Source organism: Crocuta crocuta, unplaced genomic scaffold (assembly GCF_008692635.1).
Source record: "Crocuta crocuta isolate KB4526 unplaced genomic scaffold, BGI_CrCroc_1.0 scaffold65, whole genome shotgun sequence".
NCBI lineage: Eukaryota > Metazoa > Chordata > Mammalia > Carnivora > Hyaenidae > Crocuta > Crocuta crocuta.
In genome coordinates this window covers 4,038,862-4,055,019 of record NW_027530683.1, presented here as the reverse complement: position 1 = coordinate 4,055,019, position 16,158 = coordinate 4,038,862, and the positions used below count along the sequence as shown (strand labels likewise).

Here is a 16,158-nt window from a genome sequence, read left to right as displayed (position 1 = left end):
AATTAAAAAAGAAAAAAAAACCCAGTAGAACTGATCACTGAAACCAGGAGCTGGTTCTTTGAAAGAATTAACAAAATTAATAAACCCCTAGCCAGACTGATCAAAAAGTAAAAGGGAAGGACCCAAATAAATAAAATCATGAATGAAAGAGGAGAGATCACAACCAATACCGCAGAAATACAAACAATAAGAGAACACTATGAACAATTATATGCCAACAAATTGGGCAATGTGGAAGAAATGGACAAATTCCTACAAACATAAATTACCAAAACTGAAACAGGAAGAAATAGAAAATTTGAACACATCCATAACCAGGAAAAAAATGGAATCAGTAACCAAAAATCTCCCAACAAACAGGAGTCCAGGCTTGGATGGCTTTCCAGGGGAATTCCACCAAACATTTAAAGAAGAGTTAACACCTATTCTTTTTAAGCTGTTCCAAAAAATAGAAATGGACGGAAAACTTCCAAACTCATTCTACAAGGCCAGCATTACCATGATCCCAAAACCAGACAAAGACCCCAGTAAAAAGGAGAACTACAGAGCACTTTCCTGATGAACATGCATGCAATAATTCTCAACAAGACACTAGCAAACCAGATCCTACAATACATGAAAAGAATTATTCACCACGATCAAGTGGGATTCATTCCTCAGATGCAAGACTGGTTCAATATTTGCAAATCAATCATTGTTGATACATCATATTAATAAAAGAAAGGATAAGAACCACACAATCTTCTCAACAGATGCAGAAAGAGCATTTGACAAAATACAGCATCCTTTCTTTTAAAAAAATTTTTTTTAATTTTTATTTACTTTTGAGAGGGAGGCAGGGGCAGACACACACACACACACACACACACACACACACACACACACACACACACAGAGTCTGAAGCAAGGTCCAGGTTCTGAACTGTCAGCACAGAGCCCAACGTGGGACTCGAATCCATAGAATGCAAGATCATGACCTTAGCCAGTCAGAGGCTTAACCGAGTGAGTCACCCAGGCACCCCTCCTTTCTTTTTTTTTAATAATGTTTATTTTTGAGAGAGAGATAGAGTACAAGTAGGGGTGGGGCAGAGAGAGGGAGACACACAGAATCCCCAGCAGGCTCCACGCTCTGAGCTGTCAGCTCAGAGATTGATGCGGGGCTCATACTCATGAACTGCGAGATCATAACCTGAGCTGAAGTTGGATGCTTAACTGACTAAGCCACCCAGGAGCCACTAATCCTTTCTTGCTAAAAACCCTTAAGAAAGTAGGAATAGAAGGAACATACCTTAAGATCATAAAGGCCATGGGGCGCCTGGATGGCTCAGTCAGTTAAGTGTCCGACTTCGGCTCAGGTCATGATCTCACGGTTCGTGGGTTCGAGCCCTGCGTTGGGCTCTGTGCTGACAGCTGAGAGCCTGGAGCCTGTTTCAGATTCTGTGTCTCCCTCTCTCTGACCCTCCCCTGCTCAAGCTGTCTCTCTCTCTCTCTCTCTCTCTCAAGAATAAACAAAACATTAAAAAAAAAAAGATCATAAAGGCCATATAAGAAAGACTCACCGCTAATATCATCCTCAATGGGGAAAAAACTGAAAGCTATCCCTTAAGGTCAGGAAAATGACAGGGATATCCACTCTCACCACTATTATTCAACATAATGTTGGAAGTCCTAGCCTCAGCAATCAGACAACAACAAAAAAATAAAAGGCACCCAAATAGGCAAGGAGGAAGTCAAACTTTGACTTTTCACAGATAACATGTGTAAAACCCAAAAGATTCTACCAAAAAATTGCTAGAGCTGCTCCACAAATTTAGCAAAGGCGCAGGATATAAAATCAAGGTACAGAAATTGCATGCATTTCTACACACCAATAATGAAGCAGCAGAAAGAGAAATCAAGGAATTGATCCCATTTACAACTGCACCAAAACCATAAAATACCTAGGAATAAACCTAACCCAGAAATGAAAAACCTATACAATGAAAAATACAGAAAGCTTATGAAAAAAATGGAATAAGAAACACAAAAAATGGAAAAATATTCCATGCTCATGGACTGGAAGAACAAATATTATTAAAATGTCAATATTGCCCAAAGCAACCTATGAATTCAATGCAATCTCTATCAAAATAACACTAGCATTCTTCAGAGCTTGAAAAATCCTATAATTTGACAGAATCAGAAAAGTCTCCGAATAGCCTAAGTAATGATGAAAAAGAAAACTAAAGCTGGAGGCATCACAATTCAAGACTTCAAGCGTTAATCATTAACACAGTTTATGGTACTGGCACAAAAACAGACACATAGATCAATGGAACAGAATAGAGAACCCAGAAGTGGACACACAAATGTATGGCCAACTAATCTCTCACAAAGCAGGAAAGAATATCCAATGGAAAAAAAGACATCCTCTTAAGCGAGTGGTGTTGGGAAAACTGGAAAGCGAGATGCAGAAGAAGAATGAACCTGGGCCATTCTTTTATACCAAACACAAAAATAAATTCAAAATGGATGAAAGACCTAAATGTGAGATAGGAAGCCATCAAAATCCTAGAGAAGAACACAGACAACAACTTTTTGACCTCGGCCACAGCAAATTCTTACTTGGAATGTCTCTGGAGACAAGGGAAACAAGCAAAAATGAACTACTGGGACCTCATCAAGATAAAAACCTCCTGCATAGCTAAGGAAACAATCAGCAAATTTAAAAGGCAACTGACAGAATGGGAGAAGACATTTGCAAATGACATATCAGAAAAAGGGTTAGTATCCAAAATTTATAAAGAACTTATCAAACTCACCACCAAAGAAACAAATAATTCACAAATAAATGGGAAGAAGCCATGAATAGACACTTTTCCAAAGAACACATCCCAATGGCAAACAGACACGAAAAGATGCTCAACATCACTCATCATCAGGGAAATACAAATCAAAACCACAATGAGATACCACCTCATACCTGTCAGAATGGCTAACATTAACAACTCAGGCAAAGAGTAGATGTTGGTGAGGATGCAGAGAAAGAGTATCTCTTTTGCACTGCTGGTGGGAATGCAAACTGGTGCAGCCACTCTGGAAAAAAGTATGGGAGTTCCTCAAAAAATTAAAAATAGAACTGCGGTGGGAATGCAAACTGGTGCAGCCACTCTGGAAAAAAGTATGGGGGTTCCTCAAAAAATTAAAAATAGAACTGTCCTATGACCCAGCAAAGACACTACTAGGTATTTATCCAAAGGTTACAAAAATGCTGATTCGAAGGGTCACATGCTCCGCAATGATTATAGCAGTACTATAGACAATAGCTAAAGTATGGAAAAAGCCCAAGTCAATTGACTGATTAATGGATAAAGAAGATGTGGCGCGCACACACACACACACACACACACACACAAGGATAGTACTTAGCGATCAAAAAGAATGAATGAAAGAATGAAATCTTACCATTTGCAACAACGTGGATGGAACTAGAGTGTATTATGCTAAGCAAAATAAGTCACAGGAAGACAAATAAACAGTCACTCATAAGTGGACTTTAGAAACAAAACAGATGGAACACAGGGAAGGGAAGCAAAATAAGCTCAAAACAGAGAGGGAGACAAACCATAAGAGACTCTTAAATACACGAACAAACTGAGGGGTGCTGGTGGGGTGTTGGGTGGGTGAATGGGCTAAACAGGTGAGGGGCATTAAGGAGGGCACTTGCTGGGATGAGCACTGGGTGTTAGATGTAAGTGGTGAATCACTAATTCTATTTCTAAAATCATTATTACACTATATATTAATGAACTTGGATTTAAATTTAAAATATAAANAATAAAACTCTGTTAAGAAAAACAAATTAGACTGGGAGAAAATATTTGCAAACCATATATATATTGACAAAGGGCTTATACCTAGAATACATTAAGAACTCTCAAAATGACAGTATAGAAAAAATGCAATTAAAATTGGGCAAAAGATATGAACAGGTATATCATCAAAGAGGATACTGAAATGGCAAATAGACACATGAACAGATGTTCAACATCATTATGGAAATGGAAATTAAAAGCTAATGATACATCACTCAACTAACAGAATGGATAACATAAAAAATACTGATGGGGTGCCTGAGTGGCTCAGTCAGTTAAGTGTATGAATCTTGATTTTGACTCAGGTCCAGGCCCCATGTCAGGTGCTGTGCTGATAGCCTCGGCCCCTCTCTCTGCTTGCCCTCTCTCTCTCACTTTCAAAATACTTAAACATTAAAAAAAAAAGTACTGACTGGGGCACCTGGCTGGCTCAGTCGGTAAAAGCATCTGACTTTGGCTCAGGTCATGATCTTGCAGTTTGTGACTCTGAGGCCCGCATCAGGCTCTGTTCTGACAGCTTGGATCCTGGCGCCTGCTTCAGATTCCATGTATCCCTCTCTCTCTCTCTGCCTCTCCCCCACTCATGCTCTGTGTGTGTTTCTCTCTCAAAAATAAATATTAAAAAAAAGAAAAAATACTGCTAATACGAAATGCTGGCGAGGATGTAGAGAAATTGATTACTCATATATTGTTTGTATAAACATAAAAATGGTTCAGCCACTCTTAAAAACAGTTTGATGGTTTCTAGAAAACTAAAAATGCACTTACCATATGACCCAGCAATTGCACTCTTGAATATTATCACAGAGAAATGAAAACTTATGTTAACACAAGAATCTGCACATGAATGTTCACAGCAATGTTATTTATAAGAAAGGCTTGACTGGACTGGGCATTTCAGATGGCTTCTTTACTCACATGTCTGGTGGCTAGGTTAGGATGGCAAGAACAATTACAGCCTGGTTGAGCATCTTGCTCTCTGTAGGCTAGCTGGGGATTCCTGAAAATTTGATAATCTCAAGGTAGTCAGACTACATACATGATGGTTAACTTCTCCCAGATCACGCATTCCAAGAGAAAGAAAGTAGAAGTTGCTGGTTTCTTAACTCTGATCTGGATCTGAAAGTGACATAGTGTCACTTCTGCCATATTCTATTGGCCAAAGCTGTCACAGAGCCCCTCCAGGTTTCAAGGTAGAGAATACAGATCAGACCTCTCATGGAATGAGGGTCAAAGAACTTGTGGCCATTTTGTAAAAAGTTTTGTAGAAGAATTTGTACAAATACACTATCCATATTTAAAGTGTATAATTATATATACTTTGTCATATGGACACACTCATGAAACTATCACTACAATTAAGATAGTGGACATATCTGTCACCCCCAAATGTTTCCTTTTGCCCATTTGTAATCCTTCTCCAATCCCTCCACTTACCCAGTTGCCAGAGATCTATCTTCTATCACTATAGATGAGTCCGCGTTTTCTAGTTATAGATAAATGAAATCACGTGGTATAGTCTTTTTTAGTATGGCTGCTTTCACTCAGTATAATTTATCCATGTTGTTCTGCAAATACTTCTTTCCATTTACTTGCCAAGTAGTATTCCATTATAAAAATATACCACAGTTTGTTCATCCATTCGCTCATTCCTAATTGAAATGCCTCCCTCCTCCCCTTTTTCTTGCCATATCGTACTGACTAGAAGCTGTACTATGATGTTGGATAGTGGTGATGAGTGCACATCCTTGTCATTTCTGATCTTAGAGGAAAAAACTCAGTCCTCCCTCTCTTAAGAATGATGTTAGCTGTAGATTTTTCACAGATGCCCTTTATCAGGTTGATAATGTTCCCTTCTACTCCTAGTCTGATGAGGGCTATTATCAGGAAGAGGTGTTAGTGTCAAATGCTTTCCCTGGTCTATTGAGATAATAATATAGTTTTCCTTTTTACTGAATATGGTGAAATACATAGATTTTATAATGTTTTATTCATTTATTTTAAAAAGTGTTTATTTTGAGAGAGGAAAGAGAACACACAAGTGGGGGGGGGGGAAGAGAAAGAGAGAGAGAGAGAGAGAATCCGAAGCAGGCTCTGTGCTGTCAGTGTGGAGCCCGATGCAGGGCTTGATCTCCTGAACCGTGAGATTGTGACCTGAGCCAAAATTAAGAGTCAAGACACTTAACTGACTGAGCCACCCAGGCGTCCCTGATTTTATAATGTTAAACTAATAGTGCATTCTTGGGATAAACCCACTTGTTCATGATGTATTATATTATCCTTTTTATATATCATGCTCATTTTAAAGACAACAATATATTAAAGTACAAGAGTACTTTATCCTCTCTTTTTAAAAAATGTTTCATTTATTTTTCAGAGGGAGAGTGTGAGGGAGTGAGAGGCAGAGAAAGAGGGACAGAGGATCCGAAGTGGGCTCTGTGATGACAGCAGTGACCCTGATGCCAGGCTTCAATTCACAGACTGTGAGATCATACCCTGAGTAAGATGCTCAACTGACTGAGCCACCCAGGTGACCCAAAGGACAAAAGTACTTTAGAGAGAAAAGTATAATTCTTTCTTTGTTGTTGTTTCAGGTTTATTTATTTATTTTGAGGGAGAGAGTACATGTGCATGCAAATGGGGGAGGGACAGGAAGTGAGAATCCCAAGCAGACTCTGTGCTGACTCCATCTCACAAATCAAATTGTGAGATCATGACCCGCACCAAAATTAAAAGTCAGATGCTTAACCGTCCCAACCATCCAGATGCTCCAAAAGTATAATTCTTCTTATTTGACAGAAAAATTTTAAGAGGTATCAATTTAAAAAAGAGGTACCAATTTGCTGAGTACACGTTGTTAGCTTTTGAAAAAAACAATTATTTTTGTTACCTCATAAATTCGTTTGGTTTCAGTAAAGATTGGAATATCTTTGTTATATTGATACTTCCTCAGTGGTAATGCAATATGGAACTGAAGAGGTATACTGTCTGACAAATGTAACTATAAGCCAGGCTTTGCTTTTTAGATTTGTGGGAATTTCAAAGAACTTCTAACAGCTCTGTAGCTGCCGCTCACAAACAGGTCCACTTCTGGTCCGTTAAGATATACCTAAAATATAGGATACAGTGAAGCTTCTAGTCACCTACTGTTATCTTCTTTAAGCATTAAATATTTCTTGATAATTTTGTTAATTTTCTTAGAGCAAAACCTAATTTTCTATCCTTTATAATTTGACTCTTAATAGAAACTCTTTTGGGCTGTGCGTTTGACTTCCTCATTTGTATTTACAGATCCAAGAAAATTTGGTGGCTTCAGAATAGCATTTGTTAGCAGATAGCTGTTTCAATGTATTTTTTTTTTAAATATGCTTAATGAGGGTCCCAGTTGCAGTTCTGGCTCTCAGCTCTCCTCACTTAATGGATTAGTCACTCTCCTACACTTGGAAATCTAGATCAAGAGCCCACTTTATATACATACAGGAAATAGAAGAGAAGAGATGCTCTGCCACAAGATAGGAACCAATTAGCTGAGGTGCTGCTGTATTTTTCACTCCATTTATTTATTTATTTATTTATTTATTTATTTATTTGCGGGGGGGGGGGAATCTTTGCCCCTCAGACTTGGTTTATTCTTCCTACATTGGTATTCATTTGTTTCTTAGATCTTTGGTCTAAGCTGTACCAAGGTAAAATGTAGGCTCCCATCTTTATTTTTTCTATATCTTCAGTTTATCAGGCATTGACATGTGCTTGGCTCTGGCCTGGTCCAAGCTACCAGTCTGATCCTAAATGACCGCAGGTCTTGGTGTGATACTCCCACTATTCCTTCAGAACCAAGAATATTATTTAGGGGTGCGTGGGTGGCTCAGTCTTTAAAGTGTCTGACTTCAGGTCAGGTCATAGTCTCATGCTTTGTGGGTCTGAGCTCTGTGTCGGGCTCTCTGCTATCAGCGCAGAGCCTGCTTTGGAGCCTCTGTCCTCTTCTCTGCCGTTCCCTTACTCATTCTTTTTCTCTCTCAAAAACAAATAAACTTTAAAAAAGTTTATCTTTCCTTTTGTGTATCTAAAACGATTATGATTTTATCTGTTAGCATGCTTTTTAGTTTCAATAAACTCTATGAAACTCAAAACCAAAGCCATACTCAAAGCCTATTATTGTCTCTTGCTATTCCACTGAATATTATAAAAATTCAAGGAAATTATACTTACTAAATGTCTAAGAAAATGTCATACAAATAAGACATTATGCAAGTGACTTAATGCTAGAGATAAAAGATCATTTTCTTCCTAGAAGAAGGAAATGAATTAGGAAAATAAAAAATGGTTGATTGAAAGAATTTTTTGCGCTCTATTTAGGGCCACTTCATAAAAAAGTATACTTAGAATTTCAGCTTGGGAAGATGAGAAAGTTCTGGAGATAGATGTGATGGTTGCACAATGTAAATGTATGCAATGTCACTGAACTGTACACTTAAAAATAGCTTAAAACGGTAATTTTTCTTATGTGTATTTTACCACCTAAAAATGGTATACTAATAAGTTGTTTTTTAAGATTTATGTTAAAACACTCCATTTAAAGCAAAGCAATACCCTCATTTTGTAAATATTCATGTTAATAAACATTCTCAAAAATTCATTGTTGTTTTCTAAATCATTTAAAAAATTGCATCAACTCTGACTGCAGGATCTGCTGGAGAAAGGCACAGAAAGAGCTTTTTAAAAAAGGAAAAATTGGGGCGCTTGGGTGGCTCAGTCGGTTGAGCGTCCGACTTCCGCTCAGGTCATGATCTCACGGTTAGTGGGTTCAGCCCCGCGTCGGGCTCTGTGCTGACAGCTAGCTCAGAGCCTGGAGCCCGCTTCAGATTCTGTGCCTCCCTCTCTCTGATCCTCCCCTGCTCATGCTGTCTCTATATCTCTCTCAAAAATAAATAAAATATTAAAAAAAAAAAGGAAAAATGTACTCTAAAGCCAGTGACATTGGGTCTTCTTGTTTACAAAATTATCACCCAAAACACGCAAGTTTTCCTGATTTTGAAAATGGAGTTTTCAACTGATATCTCTAAAACTGGAGATTTAGATTACAAATGGTTCCACAAAACTGAAATCTTGAGGATAAGAATATCTTAGTGCAAATGCCAGAACCAGGCAGTAGGTGGCATTTTTGTAGGCTCTCCGGGGTTTTGGGAATAAAAGATGTGCTGAGGAATGCAGAAAAAAACAAACAGAAACTACTACTGTTTTATAATCAATTGGGATATGATAGATAAAACTGGCAATACAAGATTTAAATGAGGAGACTCAGCATATTTTGACTCAGCAATTCCTATATTGAATCTACCTGTCTGGTTTTCTCTACTTTCCAAGCTAACTCACTAACAGTTTTCCAAGTTAATTTCAGTTTGGCATCTGAAATGATCCCCCCAAATGTGTAATAATAATAAAAATACCCAAACCTACTGGCTAATAGCATCACAAAGAAAGTGAGTTCTAGGAAGAAGTCAAGTTTGGAAGTTATTAGCACACATGAATATTTCAAGTCATTGAGTCTGGATGAAAATAAACATGGGAATCAATGTTGAGAGGTATAGAGGCAGCATGGTTTTTTTTGGCATTGTTCTCAAACAAGGAATATCCTATTATCTTTGCTTTCAACAGGCTTCACTTTGCCAAACCAGATCTAACCATTCTTCAATAAAGTGACCTAATCGCCACATTTCCCCGATTCTAAGTTGTGCTTTTTTGTATTATTAATTTTATGAACAGCTTAAAATCAAAAACGTCACCCCCACTCTCTCCCTTCCCTCGCCCCGAAAAAACTGCTGTTAAATTGATGGTCCATTTTACAACTGCGGAAATCATTGCACTAGCTACAGGTAATTTTGCTTGCAGGGTAAAAGCTTCCTGCCCCACAGCATGAAACATCTTTTGCAAAGTGCTTCTTCAGGTAGTAACTAACCTTCCTGGTAATCACAAATTCGTGGGAGTAATGGCGGTGGGGTGGGCGAAACCCTCCACGCCTTCTTTTCCTTCAGAAAAGGGTTAGGCACAAGGAGCCTCTAGTGGCTTGCCTGAAGTCTGCAGCACAATCACATACAACCCAGAGCCAGGTCTTCCTGCACCCAGTTCCAAACTGGACTCTGAACCTGTTAAGCTTTGAGCTGTGCCCCCCGTCAGCCTCTCCTATAGCAGAGCAGAGACCAGCACAGCGACCCCTAGGAGGCTTTCGGCCTCATGCTGTCTTAGGTCCCCAAGGTCAGCACCTATCCTTGCCCCAACCACTTGCGTATGGCTCTGGTCGCTTACGGGTAGTTCTCATCCACTCGAGCAGCGCTGGGAGGTCTGCCGGAGCCACAGTATGTAGCAGCTGCATTATTGCTTGGCGCGCGGAGCGGAATTCCATCTTAGAGCAGAAACCACCACCAGTGAAGATTCGTAGTGCGCACGCGCAAGCGGAGAGCTGTCTACACACCAGATCCGACACCGCGGAACCCGCCTCGCTGGGCAGCGAAATCCCTAAGCCCCGCCCCTTTTTGATGTTCTCACGTGCGCCTGGGGAGGAAACCCTACTTTGAATCGCACCTCCATCTCTCACTATTCCCGTCTCAGCTGGCAGTGCACAGCCCAGTCACTTTTTCTTAAGCTGACTTCTCGAGGCCGGAATTCTTTCCCGAGATCGCATCCTTAGAGAGCACCCTATCTTGCCACTTTGCGGCCGCAGTGATTGGGCAATAGGAAACGGAATGTCCAAAAGCCAGTCGAAGCAAAGAAACATCTCAATAAACCCTTTCAGTAAAAACACTGAAAGAACTCGGCAGGTGCCCCGGAAGCGGAAGTGTATCCTTTTCATGAGAGGCTGGACTTCGCCGAGTGGTGACGTTTCCCCATTGGGCGGAAGGTTCGGTGGCAATCGTCGGTCTTCCAGCTGGTGGGAGTTGGCGTCGCGGTGCTGGGCGCTGGAGCCCTAGTTTGTATAGTTTGGGAAGTCGGGCTATGGGATCGCACCTGTCTGTCTGATCCCTGCTTTTCTTGGTTTCCTCCCACGGCGCAGGGGCCTCGCGAAGAATCCCCGGCCCTTTGGGCCACAGCGATAGCGGTGCCTTTTGCGGTAAGTGTCTTGCTTTTTCCCGCCCCCGACCACGGACTGGCAGCTAGGGGCAGTCTCATTTCGGCTTGGGGGCTAGAGACTCCAGAAAGAGTCGGCTTCTCTGGCCATCGACTCTCATCACCGAGACTAAGGTGCACTGGCCCTTTTTCTTCTCGTGTGCCCTGTCAGAAGTTTTATTAAAGGATGCACTGTGACCCTTTTAAGTTGTCCAGATTTACCCGAGCCAAATTAGATGTAGGCAATTACAGGCCTGGCTCTTTGCTTTGCTCTCCTGATGAAGAATTTAGATGTAGCTACTTCTCCGAAAACCTTTGCCGTGTACCAGATTTTATTTTTCCTTGTCCTTTGTGCTTAACATATTGTACTGCATATAGTAGGCGTTCAGTAAATAATACGGGGTATCAGTTCAATGCCAGTGGTGACTTCAGATATACTGATTGCTCTCTCTGTACATTTGACACTTTCTTGAAACTTTCCCCTCTTGGCTTTCTTGATGCTTTTCTCACCTAGTTCTTTCATATGCTTAATTCAGCAGAATATTTACTTATTCCTATCTGTAGGGATACAGAAATTAATGACACAAAATACTGTCATTGAGGAGCTAACAGTAGAGCAAGATGAGTAATGAGAAAGTCTAGAAAGTTATAAAGAGCCTTGACAGCTAAGGGAACACAGATGAGATTGCTCAGGGGGATTTGTGAGCCTGAGGAGGTTGCTAGTCCAATCCAGCCTCAGTTTCCTCATCTAACTAATAACTTATTATGGAGATGAAAGATTAGGTGAACTATTCTAGGCAGTGTCTAGAATATAGAAGTGTTGGTGCCAAAGGGGAGAGGAATTATTTCCCTTAAAACTCTTTCTCTCGATGTTTTCATGTGGTCAGTTAGTATTTTCTAATTTAATAAAAGCATCTTCAAGCCCTTCTTCAAAAAGATCTTTCCTTTAATTCCCCCTAACTGGAAATTCTGGATCTGCCACTGGAATTTACTAAGATAAATATAAGTGGTAGCTTTTAAAAAAAATTGATTTTCTTCTGTATGCTTTTGGAGAGGGAAAGGAATTCGTAAGGGCTTCTATCCCTGGTAATTATTTTCAGTTTTTTTTAGTTGACTACTTTTTGTTGGTTCTTTGCCATTCCTGGAACCCAAAAGGCCTTTCACAGTCTCTCCTTGAGAATCCTTATCTACATCCATGGCTTTTATGGCATTATCTTTGTATGCCAGCCATTTCCAAACTTATGTAATTTCTCTTGTTTTTTCCTGTAACTTCGGTCTCATGAGTGATATAGTTCTTTAGTTTCAGCAAATTCAGTAGGTCCAAAACCAAACTTACTACATCCACTTTCCTTTTTTTTTTTTTTTTACTTTTTTCATTATTACTATATGACACATAGGAGTTTTTGACTCCTTGTTTCGACTTGAATTTGTGATATTTGTTCAATTTTTAAAGAATAGTAAAACGAATGTGCATAGTATCCAACTTTAGTAAACATTACAAAATATTTTAGTAGATGTGCTCAAAATCCAACTTTAGTAGAACTTTACAAATAACATTACAAAACCTTACAGCCCCTTGAACCTTTTCTGTATTAACTCTTTAATTTTCAAACTAATTTCTCTTTTATCTTCCATTCTTTGGTTAATGGCATCATTGGCAATCTGGTTACTGTTTGAGACCTTGGAGTCACTTTTGCCTTTTTTCCCCCCTTCATTTTCCACAACCATTTGGTCGTTACGTTCTGTAGTTTCTATTTTATAGGCTTGACCCGAGCCATTTTGCTTTCTGCTTCCCTGGTTCAAGCCCACATGTCTCCACTAGACTTTTGGAGTATCATTAGTGTATGTAGTCTCCTTGCTCTCAAGTTTTTCTCCCTCCAAAGTATTTGCTACATTGTCTCTAATATTTAAATTATAGAACAGGTTTGTCTTTTTTTGTTTTCCTTTGAGGAGTATTGCTTCATGTGATGATTATTAAGCCTGGCTGCACTTAATATAGAGCCAGGGAAGTTTTTCAAAATACCGATGCCTTGTTTTACTCTCCTAATTAAGAATTTAGATGAGGCCACTTCTGCCAGCACCTTTTGATATTAGTATCCCTGGAGATTGATTCACTATTTAGTTTTTAGCTGATAGGTGTTAGCCAGATGTCGCTGAAATAACCCATTGCTTGAAATAGCCCATTCCTCGTCTTCCGCATTTTCAGTCTATGTTCAACTTCAGGACAAACTGTTTCCAAGGAATTCTTTTGACTTGTTTTAATCTTGGTAAAAGTTTACATAAAAATTCTTGTTATGATTACCCTGATAGTCAAAAAAGTAGCTTAAAGAAATGGTTCTCATTGTTTTTGAGCTATTACCCCTTGTTGCTAACTGAATTTTTGGTATGTCTTTTCTTTTATCAAACTATGAAGTGTTGCATTGTTGTTGTTTTTTGATTAAAATGAGTTTTAAAATTTGGAAACAGATTATTTTAATGAAGAGGGAATTTCCTGATACTTTTTGACATAATTGAATATAACCTTTGGTTATATTAAAGCAGGTAAGGCAGTGATGGTATTGATGTATAATTTATCTTCTGAAGTTAATAGAGGAGTCTTATCTGTATTAACTTGATGTAATTTATTGATTTGGAGTTAGAGCTTTTCTCATGCCGGGACAATTCCTGGAACACATTGTAGGTGTTTAAAGAATGAATAATTAGGGGCGCCTGGGTGGCTCAGTTGGTTAAGCATCTGACTTCAGCTCAGGTCATGATCTCACAGTTTGTTTGAGCCCCGCATTGGGCTCTGTGCTGACAGCTTGGAGGCTGGAGCCTGCTTCAGACTCTGTCTCCTTCTCTCTCTGCCCCTCCCCCACTTGTGCTGTGTCTCTCTCTGTCTCTCAAAAATAAATAAATGTGTAAAAAAATTTTTTTTAAAGAATGAATAATTAAATGAATCCAAGTGGCAACTTCCTCTCAATCCCCAGTATAATATCATTATAATTCTTACAAGGAGAACTTTGAAAAATAATTAATTTTCCCTTTGACTTAAAAAAATAATAGTTTTAGTCATACCAAAAATTTATAAATTACAAAAGGATGTAAGTAAGAAAATAAAAATTCACCATCCAGAAATGATGTTATTTGCTAACGGCTTTACTGAAATAAAATTCACATATCATACAATTCACCTAAACTGTACAGTTCAGTGCTTTTTAGTGTATTGACAGAGTTGTGCAGTCATCACCACAGTCAATTTTAGAACATTTTCATCACTCCATGAAGAAACGCCATACTCATTAATAGTCCCTCCTCATTTCCCCCCAACTTCTGAGCCCTAACCAACTATTAATCCACTTCCTGTCTCTGTAGATTTACTTCTGGACATTTCATATAAATGGAATCATAGAGTATATCATCTCTTGTCACTGGTTTCTTTCATGTAGATTATGTTTTCAATATTCATCCATGTTGTAGGATGTATCAGTACTTCATTTCTTTCTTTTCTTTTTTTTTCAATTTAAATTCAAATTAGTTAACATAGAGTGTAGTCTTGGCTTCAGGAGCAGAACCCTGAAGTGATTCATCTCTTCCATATAACACCCAGTGCTCATCCCAAGTGATGAGCCCGTCACCCATTTAACCCATCCTCCCACCTGCTCTCCCCACAGCAACCCTCAGTTTGTTCCCTGTATTTCAGAGTCTCTTGTGGTTTGCCTCCCTCTCTGTTTTTGTCTTATTTTTCCGTCTCCTATGTTCATTGGTTGTGCTTCTCAAATCCCACATTTGAAATCATACAATATCTTTCTCTGACTGACTTATTTCATTTAGCATAATAGACTCTAGTTCCATCCATGTCGTTGCAAATGGCAAGATTTCATTATTTTTCATTGCTGAGTAGTATTCCACCGCATACCACATCTTCTGTATCCATTCATCAGTCGATGGACATTTGAGCAATTGTTCATAGTGCTGCGATAAACATTGGGGTGCATGTGCTCCTTCAAATCAGCATTTTTGTATCCTTTGGATAAATACCTAGTAGTGCATTTGCTAGGTCATAGGGTAGTTCAATTTTTAACTTTTTGAGGAGCCGACACTTTTTCAGAGTGGCTGTACTAGTTTGCATTCTCACCGACAGTGCAAAAGGGTTCCCCTTTCTCTGCATCCTTGCCAACATCTGTTCTTTCCTGAGTTGTTCATTTTAGCCATTCTGACAAGTGTGAGGTGATATCTCATTGTGGATTTGATTTGTATTTCCCTGATGATGAGTGATGTTGAACATCTTTTTGTGTGTCTGTGAACCATCTGGATGTCCTCTTTGAAAAAGTGTCTATTCATGTCTTTTGCCCATTTCTTCACTGGATTATTTGTTTTTTGGGTGTTGAGTTTGTTAATTTCTTTATAGATTTTGGATACTAACCTTTTATCTGATATGTTATTTGCAAATATCTTCTCCCATTCTGTTGGTTGCCTGTTAGTTTTGTTGATTGGTTTCCTTCTCTGTGTTCATTTCTTATTATTATCAGATATTCCGTTTTATGGGTATATCACATTATTTTTACCCACTCATCAGTTGAGGAATGTTTGGGTTCTTTCTACTTTTTGGCTAGAGTGAATAATGTTGCCAATGGCCATTCACGTACAGAATTTTGTTTGGATATGTCTTACTTCTCTTGACTGTATGTAGGAGTGGAATTGCTGGATCATGTATAGTAACTCTATGTTTCACATTCTGAGGAATTGCCAAACTGTTTCCAAGAGGCTGTACCATTTTACATTCCCACCAGCAGTGTATGAAAGTTCTGATTTCTTCACATTCTGAACAACACTTATTATGTCTTTTTGCCTGCAGTCACCCTATTGTGTGTGAAGTAGTATCTGAGTGTGTCTTTGATTTGCATTTTCCTGGAGGTTAATGATATTTTTTGATATTTGTTTGTGATAAAAATGGATTATATAATAAATGCAGTTTTGTATTCTGGTTTTTGCATTTAAGCATGTTTTTAACATTAGCAAGCATGTTTATAAAAGAATTTCCCTCATTACTACTTCCCTTTTCATTACCCCAAACCATGATTCTTATGAAAACTTGCCTTAATTACATGCATAGAAAATAAAATCTGTAGGAACATATACCAGATTGTTATTGGTGGATATCAGGGGACAAGAAGGTGTAAGATTAGGGGAATTGTGTTTTCTACCTTTACTACTTCTGCAG

At 38.8% G+C, this 16,158-nt stretch overlaps 2 protein-coding genes across 4 annotated transcripts in view; one reads left to right on the top strand and one right to left on the bottom strand.

The window, feature by feature from the left end:
• The window catches only part of LOC144235649 (uncharacterized), a 46,951-nt gene extending 36,285 nt beyond the window's left edge, over nt 1–10,666 (bottom strand). The window contains exon 1 of one of the 2 annotated variants that reach the window (XM_077769227.1): nt 10,434–10,666. Coding sequence is in view for 1 of the 2 variants with exons in the window: in XM_077769226.1 (XP_077625352.1) it covers nt 10,158–10,254 (97 nt within the window). In the remaining variant the exon portion in view is untranslated. Of the gene's footprint in view, nt 1–10,157; nt 10,284–10,433 lie in introns of those variants that run through there. The other variant, XM_077769226.1, reaches the window with a different exon arrangement.
• A 77-nt stretch (nt 10,667–10,743) lies between these two features.
• The window catches only part of SRP54 (signal recognition particle 54), a 44,041-nt gene continuing 38,626 nt past the window's right edge, over nt 10,744–16,158 (top strand). For both annotated transcript variants that reach the window (XM_077769223.1, XM_077769224.1), the window contains exon 1: nt 10,744–10,959. The gene's annotated coding sequence lies outside the window, so the exon portion shown is untranslated. The remainder of the gene's footprint in view (nt 10,960–16,158) is intronic.